This window comes from Aythya ferina (genome assembly GCF_964211825.1).
Source record: "Aythya ferina genome assembly, chromosome: 8".
NCBI classification, from domain to species: domain Eukaryota; kingdom Metazoa; phylum Chordata; class Aves; order Anseriformes; family Anatidae; genus Aythya; species Aythya ferina.
The window spans coordinates 7,287,509-7,307,823 of record NC_140304.1 but is presented as its reverse complement, the minus strand read 5'-3'; the positions used below and the strand labels follow the sequence as shown (position 1 = coordinate 7,307,823).

Sequence of the window (20,315 nt, the reverse complement as noted above, 5' to 3'; positions counted from 1 at the left end):
GTAAAAAATCCATATCAGGTAAAATAATTTTAAGTGTCTTATATGTTACTTAGTTTCAAAGTATATTAAAAAAAAAAAACAAAAAAAAAAAAAAAACACAACTAATTCAGGAAAACACACAAGTACAGGTGTAACTTTAGTTGTTGAAAGCTAAGTATGTACTCCTTCTGAATGCAGAACATGTTCCTGAGTCACACCTATATTTTAATTTGTTCTTATTCCTCTTCCTGCTGGGGAGGATCTGGGAATTTCAGCCATATGTGTGCTAAGAAAGGGATTTCTAAACTTTTCTCCTTCCCTGCCTCCTGCTGCATACTGCAAACAGCAAGCCCTTGTTGTGTAGCTGGCTGTGCAGCACTTATGAGCGGTATGCATGACAGCCTGGGAATCCCGTCCCAGAGAGCATGTGTCAGCAGCAGCCTCCTCACACGCTGGCCTCCCCAACCCCTTCATTTATGTGCTCACTGCTGTAACTACAGACTGCTGGCACTGAAGCTGGGGAGCACAGCACGGCCTCCTAATGACAGCCTGGTATCACCAGCGCTAGCAGCAGGGCTGGCCGCGGAACCACGCCAAGCCCTGTGTCCTGGTCCATTTCAAGTCCTTTTTAGAAGTAACGAGGTGATAATTTCTATAAAATACCCCCTGAAAGCCTTACCGCCCCGTGCCCAGGCTGCACCTAGAGCCTCCCCTCCACATTCAGCTGGGGAATATAAAGCTGCTGCCGGGCGGGCATGGGGGCGAGCGGGCGAGCTTATTCTTGCTCGGGGCAGCTCCCTTCACGGAAAACCTCTGCGAAAAAAAAAAATAATAATAAAAAAAAATAAGTTTCCAGTCAGGCGAAACGGCTGCACAGAGCAGGAGACGCTCGGGGTCACCTCAGCGGGCCGGACCCGGAGGGAGGACTCGGGCGGGATCCCCACACACCCCTCACGGGGTCCCTGAGGGGGTCGCTGAGGGGGTCGCTGAGGGGGTCCCGGTCCCTCACCGCCCCCGGGGCCCTCGGCCCGGGCCCAGCGCCCTCCCGCCCCGCCCCGGCGGGGAGGTGGCAGCGCCTGCGCACGGCGCCTCGCCCGGCCAGTGCGGCAGCGGCGGGCGGGCGGCAGCCGCAGCGGCGGCGGCGGGCGGGGGGCCGAGGGCGGCGGGCGGCGGCGGCAGCGGCAGCGCCCGGCTGAGGGGCGGCGGGGGGCGGCCGGCCCCGCTCCCGGCTCGCTGCGGGTCGCTGCGTTTTGTGGGGCGGGGGCCGCTCAGCCGGCGATTTGACATCTCGGGGCCGGGCAGGGCCCGGCCGGCGGCTGTCGGGGCCGAGCCGGGGGCTGGCGGCCGGTTTTGGGGGGGGCGGTGGCGTGAGGGAAGCGAGACAAAGAGCGAGGAGGAGGAGGAGGAGGAGGAGGAGGAAGGGGACGCTCGGGCTCTGCCACATTCCTGCGCGGAGGAAGGCGGCGTTAGCCCGGCACGGCCAGCTGGGCTCCGCGCCCTCGGCTGCTCCTGCAGGAGGAGGAGGAGGAGGAGGAGGAGGAGGAGGATCAACCATGTAAGTTGGGAGCCGCCAGGGGTCCTGCAGGAAGATGGGGGATGCCGCGGACGCCAAGGAGATGAGGAAGACTTTCATCGTGCCCGCCATCAAGCCCTTCGACCATTATGATTTCTCCCGAGCCAAAATCGCCTGTAATCTCGCCTGGCTGGTGGCCAAAGCCTTTGGGACAGGTAGGTGGCGTCGGCTCCTTCCCGGCCTTTGATGCTGGTTCCTGCCTGGTGGCTCCGCTCCCCAGCAGCTGCCGAGGGGCGGCAGGAGGCAGCTCGGTCCTGGGGGGTTTCTTGTTCCCCTCATCACCTTCTGGCCTCCTCAGCACCGCCGCCTCCTTCAGTATTTTCCTGTATTTTACAGCCAATGCAATTTTATTCTAGGATTTGAACTCTACAAATCGTGGTTTGTCTTATTTTTTTTTCCCGGGGTCACGCTTCTAAAAGGCCAAAAATAAATTAAAAAAAAAAAAAAAAAAACAAACAAGCCAGCAAAACAAGCCTGTGTTTGGGTGTTGGAGAGCTGAATTGAGGGTTAGCGATGGAAATGGACGTGCGCTGCAGTTTTGACGTGTGTGCCAGGAGTCTGTAGCCATTTGAGTGGTTAAGCAATAAGAAGGATTTGGGGGAAAAGCGTTTAATGCCGGGTTTTGGCCTGCAGAGTACAGCAGGCTTTCCTTGTCCGAGTGTAAATAGAGCTGATTGTAATGCCTCCGAGAGGCGACACTTCTGGGTCTCCGAAATCCCGGGCCTTGAGGAATACCAGAGCTATTATCCTATCCTTGAAATGCTGTCAGGCGCTGAGGAACACCAGGCTGCAGAGGTCTTCTGAGGAAGGCATCTTGAAAACTTACCAGGCTGGGTGGTTTTGTTGTTGTTGTTGTTTGTTTTTATAGCTGTAGTATATTAATCGTCTGGTTTTCTATGATTTAAAAACAGGGGTTTTCTTTGAAAGGTGAGCTAAATGTTCGCAGTCTATATTTTTACCCCTCTCCTGTGTAGAATAACAGGAAAAGGTCCCTCCTTTTGGAATTTTGTGGCTTTTGCATTTAAGGCCAGAGCATTGTTTCACATACTTCACCAGGGTTAAAGGTGTGCCATTATGATGCCCCTGGGAACCAATGATATTTGACACGGGGCTTCCAAAAAGCTGCTTTCAAAGTGTTTGAACCCAGTGAAATTTTGCTAAGGTCAGTGACTACTGAAATGAAATGCATATTCATCACATGAGAAATGAAAACAGTACTTTGATGTTTTTCCATTATAAAAACTTGCCAGTAAGTATTCCTTACTTTCCTTTGTAAAACTGAGGAGGTACATAATGCTTTTGTATAAGGCTTTATCAGCTTTGCAGGCGTAAGAGGGAAATAGTACTAGTGATAATTCTTCAAGTCCTTGTTCCTAGGTGTTGAGAGATGATGATCTTTTTGAGTAGCTCGGCTTTATAGGCTGTATTTGTGGGGTGTCGGGTGCACAGTGCTTGTGCAATTGCATAACCCAGCATTCTAACCTGAAAAGCTTTTTCTATTGGAGTTGGACACATTCTCAGGCTGTGGTTGAAATGTCTTGGTTCACGTTGGTGGAGTTGTTATTGGATGTGTAAAGCAACCTCCTGGGTACTTGTCAGTTAACACTTTATGGAAAGCGTGATCCAAAACAGGTTCTTGTGCTCCTTGTTACTGTGGTGGTTCAGAGACACACAAATGAGACATCATTAGAGGAGGTGATCACTCCTGTTGCCCCCTAAATAATTCCATAACCTAACTGGTAAGAGGAGAGCTAAACAAATGCACTTGTAGTGTTTCTATTCTCACGGTTCCTCTATCTGGTTAATATCACTAGTAGCTTCAGAGTTCCTGTCTAAAGCAGGGACAAACGGTACACGAGACTTACATGTCTGCAATACAAACGCTTCCTTTATGCTTGGAGAGAAACAGAAGAACTGACCTTCACCTCTTCCAAGAAGGAAGGAAGTTTGACAGGATTGGATTTTTTAAACTATTTGTTTTAGTTCTTCAGACTAGATCACAACCTCAGCCACGTCTCCTGCCAGCTATCACTATATGCATTCATACAAAGGAATTACAGAGGATTATTAGAGTGCTTACAGAGGCCACATTTTATTTCTTTTTTTAATCCTTGAAATACTGGAATTCCTTGAGTGGGTGGGGGAAGTGAAGGATTTTTCCCCACCCTCTCTGCAAGAAATGATTGCTGTTCACTTGGATTAATGAAAGACAGAAGTTGCTGTGATCCACTGGAGAAGTCCATATCTTTATATGTCAGATGGGTACATCTTTCAGCTCCAGTGGGCATGTTTTGCATTCCTAAAAGCATTTTGAAGTACAGTCAAAATTGTTGGGTAAAGCTTGAGTAGGAATTGTGAAGAGAATTCTCTTAAAGAAGAATTCTGGAATATGGAGCATCCATTAAGACGTAGCAGTGACTTTTGGTGGTTGATGATTGTTATCTGCATCGAAAACCAGAGACCGATTGTGTGTTGTTATCCGTGAAGCTGTGAGAACAGTCTGGCTGACAACATAGCCAAGTCAAAGTAAGTTGTCTTGCTGGTAAGCTGTCTTTATAAGAGTAAGTACACTAACATCTTGAAGGCATCTTGTTTGAAGAATATTTTATAGGAAGATTTTTTTTTAAGAAATACTGACTGAAGACAGTATTCATATTTATGTATTGACAGTCTAGGGTTTTGTATCTTGATGGTTCTTGTTTTGTTTTGCAAAAAGCGTCTTCATGTTAGTGCAGGATAGATTAAACATTTTGTGATAACATTTTGTGATGATTTTAGTGACACAGCTAGCAGTAACTGAGGGGCAATGTTTCACCTTAGAAATGAAATCTGCAAGCACTCAATTTCAGCATTAGCTCCCAATGCTGGGAGTTAACTATTTGAGTATAGAAAAACTGCTTTCCAAAGGAGTGCTTGAATTGTGTTGATGATATTATATGTTTTGACTTGAAATATAATAATAATTACTAATCTTATTTAAAAGAATCTAATTAACAAGAATAATTTTTAAAAGGTCTTGGTGTTTTGCTCTGTATCCTTTTTTTCTCAAACAACAAAAGTGAATGTCATCATTTTCAAGTGTGAGGTTTTGTCTTCTCACTCTACTGTAGTCACAGAAGATGTAGCTGGAAAAGCTCTTCTGTCCAGCATCCTGAAGATAGGCTGAGCTAAATATACATTATTCCTGATGTTTGTTTAGCCTGGGTTCTTTTTTTGTTTTGTTTTTAGTCTGTAATTACAGAGATTCCATTGTATGTCTGGTAGTCAGTTTGAATCCTTATATATCTCTAGATCTTGGAAGAGTATAATAATCTTGGTGCTTCTTGCCACATTGTAAATCCATTACTTCCTTGTTTTATTGCTGGTGGATGTGAGGACTGTGGACGCCTTACCTCTTTATAACACCTTTCTCATAATAAAGACATCATCTCCTCTCTGTTCTGCAGTTTAGACAAAACAAGCTTTTTTCAAATTCATTTTAAGTCAAGCTTTTCTGGATTCTTTTTTTCCTCTTCATCATGTCTTCTGTGATCCTGTTCAGCGTGAATGCTGTACACGAACCTAGATCTAATTGTCCAGCTAAGCCCTTGCCAAATTTACAGGGTAGATTTGAAAAAAATTACCTCATCTTTCCAACCTATAATATTCTCTTTTATTCACTAGAATATGTTTGTCATTTTTGCATCAGCCTAGAATTGTTGACTCATACAATTTGTGATTCACTATCGCTCCATATCTTTCGCTGCAGAACTACTGCCTACTCAGTTGTTCCCATCTTGTAATCGTGTGGTTGTAGGTTCCTGCTTTGCAGCTATACTTATATAACCGCATCCTATTTCCAAACCACTTCTTCCACTAATCAAAATCATCTTGAATTATAATTTTGTTTTCCAAAATGCTTTTAATCCCTTTGGAGCTTGGAATCAGTTCTCTAGAACCTTGGCCAGTGTGAATGAAAGCTCTCATTCTTGAACCTTGAACCATACATTCTTCCAATTTGGTAGGGAACCTCTGGATATTTTTTGAATATCTCTTTTTTTCAGCCAGCTTTGCATCCAATTTTTAGTTTCTAAGTTAAGACTCTCTCTGATATTTATGATTCTGAGAATATTATGGGAACAATTTTAAAGTCAAGCTAAACCTCTTGCTTTTCTGCTATCCACACAACATGTTATGCTGCCACAGTAATAAATTTCACTGACTTAGCATGGTTCTTTTTGACAGGACTGAAGCTAAATAAAAGCTGCACAGGTCTGAGTGCTTGCGCTAAACCTCAGTTTGAGTGTTTTCTGCAGTCAAAACAGAATAGTCCGTGTGGCTTTCAACATCCAATTTGCCACCTATAGGTGTCTGAAGCAGTAGATTATGAATTGCATCATTTGCAACTAAACATTAGCCAAGAAACTTAAAAATAGCTTGCTCCTGATGATTAATATGTTCAGAATTGATTATATGCTGCTACTTACTGCTGTTTGCAGATGTTGCCAGTCGAACCAGGAAGGGAGGAAATGCACACTGTGTGTCTGACAGAAGCAAGTTTTAACTAAATACTCTCATTTGCTGTGCTGGTTGTTGCAGGCCAGAACGCCTCATCATCTTTCCTTAGCAGAACTCATTTCTTTACTCTGGCTCAGTTTGACAGCTAGCTAAAACTTGCACAAGAGTTGGGAGTATAAAAGCAGACGTTAGGGATTCTTGCCAGGATAACCTTTTATTTTTTTATATATGTATATATACGTATGTATGTATGTATCATGATCTTTTTTCTCACCTTTCTAAACTATTTACTGACAAATTGATACTTTGGTCAATCCTACTAGAATCAGTTGATTGGACTAATCATCGACTGTGATGGTCTACTTGAAGTTTATTGTATCCCTAATTTCTGTCTAATGAAATGTCTAATGAATGAATGTTTGATTGTAGATTTTTTCTTTTTTTTTTTTTTTTAAGTAAATAAAAGCAAATGAGCTTTTGAGCTTAACAGGTTTGCCAAAGTCATTTGTAGTTATAGACTGTGCATACACAGAAGTATGGAAGATGAATTATTAAGTTGTTAGGATTCTTACTACATGATAAAACGCCAGGTAAGGGAGTTTATGATCTATTCTTTCAATGACTTCATATTATCCAGCCTACCTGGAGCATAGCTGGCATTAAACCTGAAGTGCCTGCCTGCAGAAGGTAATGTGAAGAGGCTAACGAAATGCTCATCTATGTGACAAGATGAAGTATACTTCCCTTTTATATTCTTCAACGATCATTGCCACTACTACAGCAGTCCTCTAGCTTCATTCCTTCAGTGATTTAGGATAGTCGGTTGGGTTAATTTAGTGACTTCATGTTTAAAGGTGCTCTCATTCTGACTATCTGTCCATGGAAAGTGAATTGGGAACTTCTCAGCTTTCCCATATGAGATGTTCTTGTAAGTTCATTTTTCTAGCTACCTGGGGGACTTGAATGAGCAGAGCTGGATACGATGCCGTTGCAGAAATGAGTAACTTTTATCCACTTGCTTTGGCAAACCCAGGGCTCTGAATGAATGCTTTTGGTGATCACAGTCCAGAAAATAGTGCTGGGGGTGAAAATCCCTCCAGGCTTGCAAGAAAAATTAAACGACCCGCCCCACTTCCCTCCCAAAAGTACATCATTACTGGTTCAGGCGGTGGTAATGGGAGATCCTTGCTACAAAGTTGAAATGTGTTTGCCTAATGCAAGAGTTGTATAGTTCTAGCAGTTTCTTAACCATTTTATTTTCCTCAATTAGAAGCTAAGAGAGCCTGTAGTACAGACACCGAGGTAGATGTTTCACCTCCTGTCTGCGTAGTTATGGCTGACAAAAAGTTTTCTTTGTGGTTTGAGGTCCTTAAGTTCAAGAAGTAAGTTTTTATCTCTAAATTTCTGAAGTAATCCTTTATTTAAAACAGTTATAATAAAGATATGTTATCAAGATGCCAAATGAGTGTGATGGGATTATAACTATAGGATTATCTTTATTTCTTGTATCTCACCCATCTTGAAAACAAGTTCTGAAGGTATTTATGCAAGTTAGAGTTGATCCCTTTACTTCCAGGGGTAATTTTAAGTTATTCTTAGGTTTATCAGAACTTGAATAAATAGGCAGGTGTTGGTAAAGCGGATGTTACACTTTCCCGTTTTTTCCTGTATGCTTGGTGAGCATTTCCTGTTGTGCTACTGAAGACAGAATATGGGACAGGCTAGACAAGTAGTGTGGCCCAGAACAGCTTTTCTTACGTGATGCTCAGCACTCCGGAAAAATAACTGAGGTCTGGATGGGGCATGAAGTTAGAGTCTGTTTTGTTTACTTTGTGGTGTTTGTTTTGTTTTGTGTCTGAGATAAGAAATCTTTCTAGAAACTGCGACCCCTATAAAAAATAATAATTAAAAAAAGTCTCAATGACACTATACCTGAAATTTAGATCTGATATAACTAGCACTCTTCAAAACAATACTGTGTTGCAAGAAAATATATTTGGCTTATTGTTCGATAGCGTGTCTTCTATAAAACATTTTTTTCCATACAAAGGTCAGACCTTCTGTTGTATTCTTCTTCAAGCAGTCATCATGACAGAGAAAATAATTCTCTTCCTTCGTCCAAAATAGTCATCCACAGACAAATGGCTTTTGTTGAGTTTCTTTGCACAAGATTTCCAAAAAGACGTGTTCCAATTGGTAAAGCAGGAGATGTAAGGTGAGGAATAGCTTGCAATGTACTCAACCCCTTTATATCTTTACGAGTTGTTTTCCAATTCAGTGCATGAGGCAGAACTGAGGACTGTAGGCTTTTTGTCAGGGTAAGCCTGTAGGTATTGGAAGCTACTCAGTTGCTGTGTTTGAGGGTGGCAGGGCTTCTGTGTTTTTATTTCATGATGGCTCATCAGCAAGACACCCTCAGAATGTTATGTGAACTGCCTGCTCAGAGTGCAGAGCTGCTCCCCAAGGAGTGGACTAGCAGTCTATTTTTGTGGCATTTAGAGATGGGGGTAGGGCCTGGATTTGTTTTCACAGAAATACTTTAAATAAACAAGTATCTCTCAAGTTCAGTTTAGTTGCAGTGGAGAAAGGTAAGAATTGTGACAGCAAAAATCAGTCTGCCCTAAGTCTGTAGAAGCTGATCTTCTAGGTAGTTGCTCCTTGGTACAAGTTAGTCAAGAACAGCAAAGGAAGTGGCAGACAGAGCAAATCAAAGGCCCCTCCAAAACACAACGGCAAACTGAAGTGTCTTCCTCATCTAATAAGATGAGGAAGAGTTTCATGAGGAAGCTATGAAAATTCATCAAAAGCTATTATATAAATCTCATTTTCCTGGCCTGTTCTTGGTCCTCAGGGATTCGACTTTCATGAAGGCTCTAGCTCTACTCTGTGTCGAAATGGCAATGTGGCACATTAGCAAGTGGAGTCTGAATGGCAGAAACTTACGTTGATACCGTATGGCGAAGGCATACCTTTGCTGGCCTGCAGAAAACTGCCAAGTGATTGAGTCCATTAAGAGCTGGCATAAATTCATCTACAGGTTTGCGCTAGGAAGTGCTTGAAGGTATTAGTCAGAACTTTCACAGAATAAATCTTTGTTAAATCTCAAAGCCTTTTACAAGTAGTTTTTTCTTAATGTGCTTGTTGGTGGAAGTCAGTAACCTGTAGAGATGGAAATTTTCTAGTCTGAGGTTTAATGTGGCCTTTGGCTCCCAAGAATAGGGAAGCCCTAGTATTTTTAACTTGTTTATGTTATCTTCTGGAATAGAAGCCTCCATCAAAAAGGCCTCTTTTTCAAGTGTGTACGCTTCCTGAATGCAAGCATTCAAAAACCTGGAGTTGTTCACTGTCATAATCTTGTAGTCATGTAACTCAGGAATTATATTAGTCTATATGGAAATCTGGAAATTTTACCACAAAAAAAGTTAATTTTTAGAGAAAGCTTAGACTTTCCACATTATAATGAATAACTTGTTCCCAAGAAGGACATGACACTGTCTCAAGGAGTAATTCATCTGAGCAGAGTTGTGTGTATGTTTTTTAAATAAAGCCCTTTCTAAAGGTAAATTCAGGGCTAGTACCCATGAATTATTTTTAGGTAATTCCATCCCTTTAAAGTCAACTTTTAAACTTGAAAGGTAAGCTAGAATTATTTCATTTACAAACATCCCTTGTTTATTTTAAAGCTTGGAATGCATCCTTTCATGTTTTTCTTCTCTAAAGAGAACTTTTTTAAAAATAAAAATCAATTGATATCAAGAACAGGCTTCCAAAATTGCAACCTGTGATCCTGGTGACAATTTCAGAGGAGAAGAATGGTGTGAGTGCTCTCTGGAGGTGTGGTTTATCTCTGCTCCAAGCAGAGCTGTTTCCCAAGCCAGCTCAGGCCTCTCAGGGCTTTGACGCATGGAGGCCTGAAGCCTGTGAGGTGGCGGCTTCCCAGCCTCCTGGGCAACCTTTTCCAGCACTTGGCTGCCATTCCTGGGGAGAATTCTCCTCATGCTGAGCTGAGATTTCCCTTGTGGCAGCCTGTGACTGCTGCCTGGTTTGGGAACAGCCTGAGTCCATGTGCCCGTGAGGTGCCCGCTGGGCGCTGCAGGCCGGGCCTCCCAGCCTCCGCAGCACATCCCCGGCTCCTCACGGGCTGAGGCCCGCACTCGGTGTCCCCCTCATATCTCTGACATAATCACCCATATATCTCTAATATAATCACTCTTCTTTGCCACAAACTCCAAGGTCAATGGTACGTTGTGGCAGAATGTGCGACGCTATTGATTATTAAACTGTTACTTACTGTTCCAGCTTAATATGAAGGACTCTTGTCAGCGGGGCAAGGAAAGGGACTGCTGAAATGCACATAATGGGCATCAGTGTTAGGGCACTGCCCTGCCTCACGGGGCAGTTCCACTCTCTCCAGTCGTGCCGGCGCTGCTGCTAATAGCTTTTGGCCCCGTGGTGGTTGTGGCAGGGTGCTAGGCACAGCCGTCAGGTTGCAGCTCCCCCCGCATCGAGCTGCTGCGTTTTGCCCTGCGCTGTGCTCCTTCGCTGTCACAAGCTAGCCTCCAGTCCGAATCTTCTGGCAGGATCCAGTCTGGCATCAGTCAGTCGGATACACGCATTAGAAGTGGGGAAGAAGTGCATATCTTCCTGTGTGCAAAACTTAGGGGACTCTTTCTGAAGACAGGTTTTCATCTTGTTACAGCAGGGATTCTTTAGGAGTACACTTTCACAATGGTTTGTTGTTGTGTTTTTTTGTTGTTTTTTTTTTTTTTTTTTTTAACTTCAGAATATGTCTGCAGTCACCATGTCTCATGGTAGCACCTTCTGTCCATATTCTGTTTCTCCAATAATTTTTAATTCCAAGTTTATTATCGTGAACACCATTAAGGTTCTATTCTGGGTTCATTTTTGTGACCACCAAGGAAAAAAAAAGAAATGGCATAAGTATATTTTTCTCTCTTGCCGTATTTTTCAAATACAGAAATATTTCTGTAAAAAAATCTGTTTGTCTTTGATAGCTATCATCTTGATTTTAGTGTATTGTATTTTTCCTTATTAAACCCCAGGAATGGATGTCCTTCTTCCATGACAAATACACTTAATGCATCTTGTCACTTTCAGGTATGTTTCAGAGATAAAAGATCAGTAAAGACTCACAGGCAAAGGGTTTGCTGTTTCCTATCTTAAGATTTCTCCTCTGGCTCAATTTTGGGACTTGAAATCTGAATTTCAAACTTTCAGTCTTAAAATCCATTGTTCTGAATCTAAAGCACAGAGTGCAGAACTGCTGTTTGTGTGTATCTAACTGCTCCTGCCTCAAGGTTTTGTTTGATATGGTAATGAAGTTTTTAGGCTTTCTAAGAAATCACAAAGGATTTGATCTACTCATTTCCACCACCACCCCAGCCCAACTTCCCATGTAACTCAGAGAAGGTCTGATGTTTGTCTTATCCTTTCTTGGCTAGAAGGCGGCCAGCTCTTCGTCTGGAGCCCTTAATGGGAGCACATGGGCAGTAATAGAATATGTATGAGGAAGAAGATAATCTGTTATTATCTTGTGATGGCATGTTCTGTGGGTTTTTCTCTGTCTCTCCTGCTCCACCCGTATTGGGCTGTTTACTCCACCCTCTGCTTCAAATCTCGTCTGCGTAGCCATTTAGCCAGCTGAAGGCGGCGGGGATGGGAATTGGACAGAAACCTGGAGTTGCATCACTGTTTTCCTACACGCTTTGTTCCTTGCAGCAATTAAATAGGCTTTTCCACTTGGGTTCAGGGAAGGAATCACATGCTCTTTCTCTCATAAATGCTCTTGGCTTAACTAATTTTAAAACCATGTGGAGTGAAATTCTTAAAGGGGGATGTGGAGCATCTTGCAGTGCGTATCTCTAGAAATTTGAAGTCTGAAATGACGTCCAAGTTATTTTCCCCATCACTGGTGATTTGTTTTACTTGATTTAATATCATATCGAATTAATTTGTAACTATTGCATTTGTGGTAGACAGCAAGAAGTATACTCCCTCTTAGGCTTTATAAAGTATTTGGAAAAACTGTTACAGATCATCTTGGACTGCCAACTTCGGGGTTAAAATCGCAGTATAAACTTGAAAGAATTTTGCATAGCTTTCTGTTTGTGCTAAGCTAGTTCATTTTAAAAGAAAAAATTCTACTATTAAAAGAGAAGCAGTAACGCAAATAGGCAAATAACACTTCAGTATTTTGTCAGAAGAAGGATACCTATAATTTTCCTTTTTTTGTTTTTTTGTTTTTTTTTTTCATTTTAATTTCATTAAAACTCTCATTTATTTATGCGTAACTGCTGGATTGTCATTCTGTGATGCATAACCTTTGACATAAGCAGCACAATACGCATATATAAAACCTAGAAGGCTGCTGAGTGGAAGCTTCCCTTTTTGCCTCAGGAATTAATCTTTGCTCAAATATTCCATTCCATTTTATTACAGTAACAGACAGTTTTTCTGTTCTTGAATGGACGTTGTTTTGTCTCTAAATGTCTGACCTATATAATATTGTGCTGAAGGAAATTAGAATGTTTGAGCATGTATTTGGAAACGCCAGAAAATCTGAAATTCATGGTAATGTAAACCACAGGTTGGCCTTCTGGTGTGGCCTTCGCAGAGTGGAACACTTTGAATTTTTCCTTAAGTTTCTATATATTGTTTAACTGTTACCTTTGTATGCAAAGTTACTGAGTAATGGTTCTGGCCTTCCCTTGAAGGTGCTTTCTGTGACATTATTTGGAGTCCACATGCTTAAAAACAAACCAAACAAGAACTAGTGCTATACCTATCCTTTCTAATACTGACAGATGTTTTATTCATTTTTTTTTTTTGGTAGAAAATGTTCCAGAAGAACTGCGAGAACCATTTTACACAGACCAATATGACCAGGAGCACATTAAACCACCTGTTGTTAACTTGCTGCTGTCTGCAGAACTCTACTGTCGTGCTGGGAGCCTTATTCTCAAGAGTGATGCTGCAAAACCACTTCTAGGTCATGATGCGGTTATACAAGCTCTGGCACAAAAAGGCCTTTATGTCACTGACCAAGAAAAATTGGTGACTGAACGAGATCTTCACAAAAAACCCATTCAGATGGTGAGTGTTTAAAGTTTACGTGTTTACTACGTTTCTTCTGTGTACTCCCAAAAATTGCATACCTATTTCTTTTTAACATGCATCATTTTGTTACAGTTTTTTTTTTGTTTGTTTCAAATGCATTTCATTACTGGGAGGCTTATGGTTGTTTTGTTTTGTTTTTCCATCTCCTCATAGCTGTCAGTACAAATGTATTACCTTAGTATTAATGATTGAGAACAGCTATCATTCTACTTAGTGCAAGTGTTACATTCTTAAACATAGTAGTGGCAGTATGATCACTTTCACTTCTGTTCTACAGCATTGACTGCCAGTGAAAATTTCTGTTTGAAAGGTGGTTTGAAAATTAAGGTGTGTTTTTAACCAGAGATCTCTGTAAGGATGGAAAAAAAAAGTTGAGATCATGCAGGCTATTCAACCTAATAACATTTGGTAGTCACTAGTTACCTATTAAATTACTGTAAAACTTAACAATGTTATATTCTTTTATGAAGACTTAATATGCTTTTGCTTTCTCCAGTTACTTAAAACATAAGCTTAATAGATGAATGATTCTGTTACTAATCTCCTAAGCCATGGATTCTCCTCCTTGATTGGAGAGGAAGGAAAAAATAGTCTAAAACAGCTACATATGGCCGATCCTTTCCTCTAAGTTGTATGTAAACTGGCACTATGATAGAATAATCTTCAAAGTGAGGTATTTGAAACTGTTTTCACCTTCCTGTGTATTTAATGTGTGATACAGAAAATAACAACAGTATGAGACTACTGGCATTGAGGTGACAACTTCCATTCTAACACAGAACTTTACTCAAGTTTGTTCATTTGAAATCGCTTGCAATTTTTATTATGATCTCAATAGAATTACTGTTTCTACTGCACTCTGTTCTCTTGAACTCCTCTGGATTTTATGGTCAGCAATTTGTAGCTGCTGCTCAAATGGAGGAAAAATTAATATAGCAATATTTTTATGCTCAGCTCATTGGGAGTGTGTGTTTACTGACATGTGAGAACACTAACCAGCATTTGGCAGAGTATGACTAAAGGCAGCCTCTCATTTCATCAATTGTTACTGGTTGATAAGTTACAGAGGCTTTACGGGTGTGAAATTAAAACTACTGATTAGTAACTAATGATTTCTTCGATGCAGTATTGCCAGGAAGTACTAGACCTAATAGTTTGCACTTTGTTTTTGTTTTTTAGAGGTGGTAGTAGTCAATCTGATATCAAGATGAAATTCTGAATGTTGGCTTTGGTTTTATTTTTTGATTGAAAACTCTGTCCTGCTCAGAGAGTGCTCAAGATCTAAAAATGCCAATATTTCAACAGTAGTATAATGAAACAAGTCAAGACACCCTTTCTGTGTGTTTTAGCTGTGATCACTGAATGCAGTGAACTTGAGATCTTACCAGTCTGTTTTTTGATGTTGATATCCCTTTTATAAAGGAGAGTTCAGCAAAGAACCAGTGGCATTTCAGTTAAAGAAGGTGTGGATATAAAATGAGGTGTTCTGAAGTGATATAAAACTTGCAGGATGTTTGCAGCAGTCATGAGGCGTTGGTTTAAAATGTTCATAGAAGTAAGAACTTTTAAAAGAATAAGAAACAAATGTCCTGACTGTTAATGTTTTTATGTAACTTCATTCATGTCCCTGAATGAAGATAAGGTTGCTGACTTGTGTTTCTGAGTCTGGCTTTTTCATTTGATCCCTCTCTAGAACAGTTGCACGAGGTATCTGTTTTCAGAGCTGTCAGTTGAGATATGTCTGTATTCTCCAGTATGCCAATCTTTAATTCAGTAATTAATGTTGCTTAAAACACACGTCAGTAGCAGTCTTGTATTTCTCCAGTGCTTGAGGAAATCTGAGGCTTTTCCCTGTGTTGTTTAGGTGTGGTCCAGCAGGTACTTATTCAGGCATGAATGCTGTAACAGCCAGCATCCAAGATTTCTACTCTGGGTCACTTGTCCCTGCCTCAGTACCAGCAACAGATCCTACAATCATAGAATGGTTTGGGTTGGAAGGGACCTTAAAACCCAACCAGCTGCCATGCGCAGGGACACCTCCCACCAGACCAGGCTGCTCACAAACCCATCCAGGCTGGCCTTGAGCACCTCCAGGGATGGGGCTTCTCTGAGCAGCCTATGCCAGTGCCTCACCACTTTCATTGTGAAGAATTTCTTCCTTATATATAATCTAAATCTCCCGTTTTAATTTAAAGCCACTCCTATCACTCCACCCCCTGACAAGGAGTCTCTCCCCAGCTTTCCTGCAGCCCCCTTTAGTGCTGGAAGGCTGCTGTAAGGTCTCCCCGGAGCCTTCTTTTCTGGGCTAGCTGTTTCATGAGCAGCTGTGCAACAGCTGGGCCAAGGCAATGTGACAGGGAACACCAGGAAGCCCAACTGTCCTGGGCAGGACAGCCAAGTCTGACACAGTTGCTACCAGAGAAATGGCTGTGAAAACTGGAGTCTTGATCCTAATATTTGTAGCCCAGGGGTTTTAATTTGTCATGCCATGCTGAAGTCCCCAAGCAAATTCCTAGCAGCAGCGCTGTGTCTTAATTAGGAAGTCTCAACCTTTTTCCTTATTACTCAGTAGGGTTGGCAGAGGATGTCAAATCTGGTGGTTGTACTATTGCCAGTCTTAAAATTATCCCTTTGACATCTTGCAGTACCTTTTCCTAGTCTTCCATATGTCTCCGTTCCTCCAACTCGTACTATGTAAGCTATATATCCTGTTTTAGAGCATGGAATGATTTTTCTTTTTCAACTGTGTAGAACAGGAAAATCTGCATGTGTAATTAACTCATGCGTTCCTCTGTTAAGCCAGATTGTGTTAAACCTGTGCTCAGTCTAATTCTGAGTAATTTACTGGAAAGCTGTATGGTAGTTCTTACCTTTGTTATCTTGTCATCCCCATAAAAAAGGAAAAGATGGTGTTTGTTAGAGGATATCGAGTGTTTTCTACTTAGATGTATTGCATTTCTAGAGCAGAGAAAGGGTGAGTTACCTTAGGAAAATAGGAAAAGAGATATGAGTACAGAATGGCTTGTTTGATTTATGCTCTGTGTGTAGCTGCAGTCAGACTGGGAATTGCTTGTACTGTGTACGTGTCTGTAGCAAAGGATGGCTGCAGTGATTAATTCTTGGTTTGCTTCATGTGTGACTAGAATACTTACAGCAGCGATGTCAAACGCTGGCCTTCTCGGTTTCTTAGACAGCAACAACTGAACCTTTCGCTAGGGAGCACCTCATGTAATGGAAACCGAGAAGCCTGAAGTGGATGTGTTTCGTTCTTTATTTTCGTTTTATTTTCGTTTGGGTCAGGATGGGTGCTAGTTTCCGTGTTAGTCATTACTGCATTGGTGCCTAATTGGGGAAACTGCAAGTTTTTGTGTATGCTTATAAGTATGCGTGTAAATCCATGTATATTGGATGTATGTGCATACATAAACCAGGTTCCTGCATGGCAGTGAATTGGGAAAGACACAGAATTAACAGACAATAACAGGAGAAAAGGTTTCTGTTAGAGACTCCCCTGTGTAGGGTGGGGAAGTCTGTGTGGGGTCAGGCTTGTTTTGGTTTCCCAAGTTTGGTTTGTTCACATCTTGTATTGTTTTCGTAGTAAAACTGAAAGCTGTTTTTTTTTTAGGCTTGTTCTGATTTAAAAACTTGTGATTGACACTGTTCCTGAGAGACTGCATCTTGACACAATATTTTATATCTCTTCAGTGGTACCTCTATTTCTGTTCTCCATCTATTGCAAGCCATTAATACTGTGTTTGCTTTTGTTAAATTTTATTATTTGATAGGATCCTCCTGTTGCTTTTATTTTTGGCAGGGGAGCAAAAAATGAAATACCACCTTATTGCTCTCCAGTTTGGAACTCAAGGAGTCTTGGTTCTGCCACGTTAGACTTTGAGCATTGCAAAAATAGACCAGAGCTTGGAATTGACACAACGTTCAACCAAGAACAGAAGTATTTTTGCTTCTGAAATCTATGCTTCAGTAGTGAAAAAAGAATTAACTGTTACTTAAAAGGTTGATGAAAACTGAGTTGCAAAAACATGAGCAAGGCTACTTTGGCAAGTTCCAGTGCGTTAACACGAAAAAAAAGTCTTCAGCAGGCACTTCCATATGGAGATTTTGACAGGCTATAGAAATTAGAAATAAGAAATAGCTTATGAATTCAGAATTCAGCACGGTTCTGGTAGTTATGCAATAATTTTTGCTTCCAGATAAACATGTGTAGGATCAGAGTTCAAATCAAGCTTAACTTTTATATTTCCAAGTTGATTTTTTCCATGTTAATTTATATATATTTTATATACATGTATATATTCACATAGGATGAACCAGAGGAGACTTGGAGACAATTTTCAGCATTTTACCAATAATTGTATACTGACTGAATAGTATATTTATGGCAAGCCCAACCCTTTTACAAGAATTTTGATATTTAATCATTCTGACCATTTTGTATCCATGTGCTAGTGGTCTCTGTCAATTTTCTTCAAGTGGTTGGAAGAACAGATAGATTCAGTGAGGAATTAAAAATGTTTTCCCTCCCCTAAGTCCCTGTAATGCATTTCAGCCATTTGGGGGGAAGGAATAAAGAAAATAAAGAAGCAGCATCTTAATTCTCTGCTGCCTGGTACTCTGCAGGGAAACTGCCTGATGCTCTGCAGGGAAGCTGAAGCTGCGTAATTACCCAAGCTGTGGACTTCGGTGCTGCCCAGTTTCTGTCCCTAACATGGCAGGGCCAAGTCTAACTAAATTTCAAGCTTGAGGGATAATAATGTGAAATCTTAAGTACCTGTTTAAAACCAGCAAGTATTAAGGGCTGAGGGGGAAAGAGCATGAACAGCTGTCGTAATACTATAGACTACTGCCAAGCTTGCACCAAAAATCTATCAATATATGACAACGAGGGCAGGAAAATAGAATGTGCTCACTTGATTTACATACGTAAAATACTTTATTTCTTAAAATTTAGTGAGTAGAAAGAGATGAGTGAGTATGTCATATATAAACACTATCTCCAGGCAAATAGGCTATTATAACAATTCTTTCTTTACATAATTGTCTCAATAGTGAAAAATGCTTAAAAACCAAACTACCACCACCACTGCCAATAAAAAAAAAAAAAAAAAAAAAAGCATAATGCAGTCAAAAAGCATAAGTTGTGCATACACCTGAACTCCTATTTGGAAAAATACTGCTGCAGAAAAACATTAGCCAGCTGAGCAGTGATCTTAAATGTATAATAAGTTTTGAAAAATGCTCTCATTAAGCAAGAAACGCTGAAATTCTCTGTGTACTCCCTGTTTGTCAGCCAGTAGTGCACTATCATCCAAATTGTTTATCAATTCAGCTGCAGATTACTTTCTTCCTTGAAAATGTCTCCTGTGAGGAAGTCTGGCAATGATTTTCTTTGTAGTGATTTGTGAACCTGTGCTACAGCTGATGTGTAACTAGATGCCTGTATTAGCTTTTCAGTTGTGATCAGGAGTGCTCTTTTGATGCAAATCTTTATATCTCTCCCAGTGTTACTGGCTTGCGTTGTGGAGTGATCACAGCACAAACTGCTTCTTTCAGAAGCAGCAAAACTGGACGATGTGCTTGCTCTAGGATCACATCTACGGTTACCAACCTGCCAAGGGGTACTCGTTTCACAGGAGTAAAACTGATCTGAAGCAAATCTGAGGAGGGAGTAGAGGCAGTTCCTGGGACCTGTGCACCAGCTCTGCTCTTCTGTTGTCTGCTGGTAATGGTGAAGTTAGTTGTGGCCTCTGAATTGTCTGGGGAAGGAAGGGGGATTGATGATGCCATTTTGTACCCATAGCTAAAATCTGCATCTTTTCCTGGATAAGGCAGCAGACAATAAGTAGTTAACTCATCCTCCAATACAGATTTTTGATCTCAGAGTGGATTCATTTGAAATGCCATTCCCTCTCATCAGAGGAATATTTATCCTTGACGAAGGACTCCAGCAGCTCACCCGTTAGCTTGCAGCTACACGCTGCAGCCTCTGCATGTTGCTGAATTCCTTTAACTCTGTAAGGCAACAAGAAGTGTACTCACACTTCGCACAACAAAGAAATTGCATGTGGCTTCTGCCTTCAAGAATTTGTTGTCTGGTTTTGGGCATGATGTAACAAGTTCCCATTCCTGTGCTATTGTGAATTACTTGTTAGTTGAGGGCACATAAAAAGAGCGTGCAGTTACTCGACTTGAGCCATGAGATATTACAATCTTAGTTAAAACAGCAGTCAAATATTAACTGACTTGTGATCCTTAAGCATCTTGCATGGCGGTATGCTTCAGTAATAAACAAAAGTAGTTTTGGCACAGCCTGAATTTAGAATTATTTTCCTAGGTTTAGAACTTTCAGAGACTAACACACCACACAGAAGGCTGGGGTAAGGTATTCCTTAGCTGTTCCATATTTTTCCTCTATTTCTGCTGCAGACTGAGTTCTAGGTCAGTCTCTTCACACAAGTCCCTTGTCGGGTTCTCATTTGCTTCAGAAGAGTAATCCGGTATTTTTGTGAGGCTGTATCAGATACCCCATCTCCCTTTGGTTAGTATTGCACAGACATCTGTCCAAGGTAGGAAATCGGTGTCCCACAGGGGGCATGGATCCCAGGCCCCTGGGGCACAAGGTGTCAGTTTGTACTCTGCTTGTGGTAACTGGTACACTCCTCATAAAGCTTGTTGTGCTCATAGGGTCCCAGCGTATTCCATGCAGTTTATGTTCATTTATAGGCTCGGGATTTTGTTCTGCCATCTCACCCTGCTGCTTGTTTTTTAAACATTCCTTATACAAAATGTTTTTTTATCAGTTTCATGTAAATAGCAGCAGGGACTGGGGGTTGTTTCCAGGCTACCTTTGTCTAGAACTCTGTGTGCACAGAACCAGTGCAGATTATCAGTGCGAGTCACTGGGATGTGTTTTATTTACCCAGTTTTCTAGGACTGAAGAATGTATTTAATCTCAGTCTGTTCCTTTTCTGAAACTGAATTGTCTTTTTGATTATTTGGTGTTAATGCATTCTTTAGCACTGTTGATGATTAGCACAGGCTGTAGTCAAAAGAAACTGCAGCTGAACTAAAATTCCATATCTAAGTTGTTCTCAGTTTACTTTTATCCATA

The 20,315-nt window shown here is 41.3% G+C and overlaps 1 protein-coding gene across 4 annotated transcripts in view; it reads left to right on the top strand.

Moving 5' to 3' along the window:
• The first annotated feature begins 1,385 nt into the window (after positions 1-1,385).
• Positions 1,386-20,315, top strand: part of CAMSAP2 (calmodulin regulated spectrin associated protein family member 2) — a 79,362-nt gene continuing 60,432 nt past the window's right edge. For 2 of the 4 annotated variants that reach the window (XM_084527628.1, XM_084527627.1), the window contains exons 1-2: positions 1,387-1,707; positions 12,903-13,162. In XM_084527628.1, coding sequence (XP_084383754.1) covers positions 1,569-1,707; positions 12,903-13,162 — 399 coding nt within the window. In that variant the 5' untranslated portion in view covers positions 1,387-1,568. Of the gene's footprint in view, positions 1,708-12,902; positions 13,163-20,315 lie in introns of all 4 variants that reach the window. The other 2 variants (XM_084527626.1, XM_084527629.1) reach the window with 2 other exon arrangements.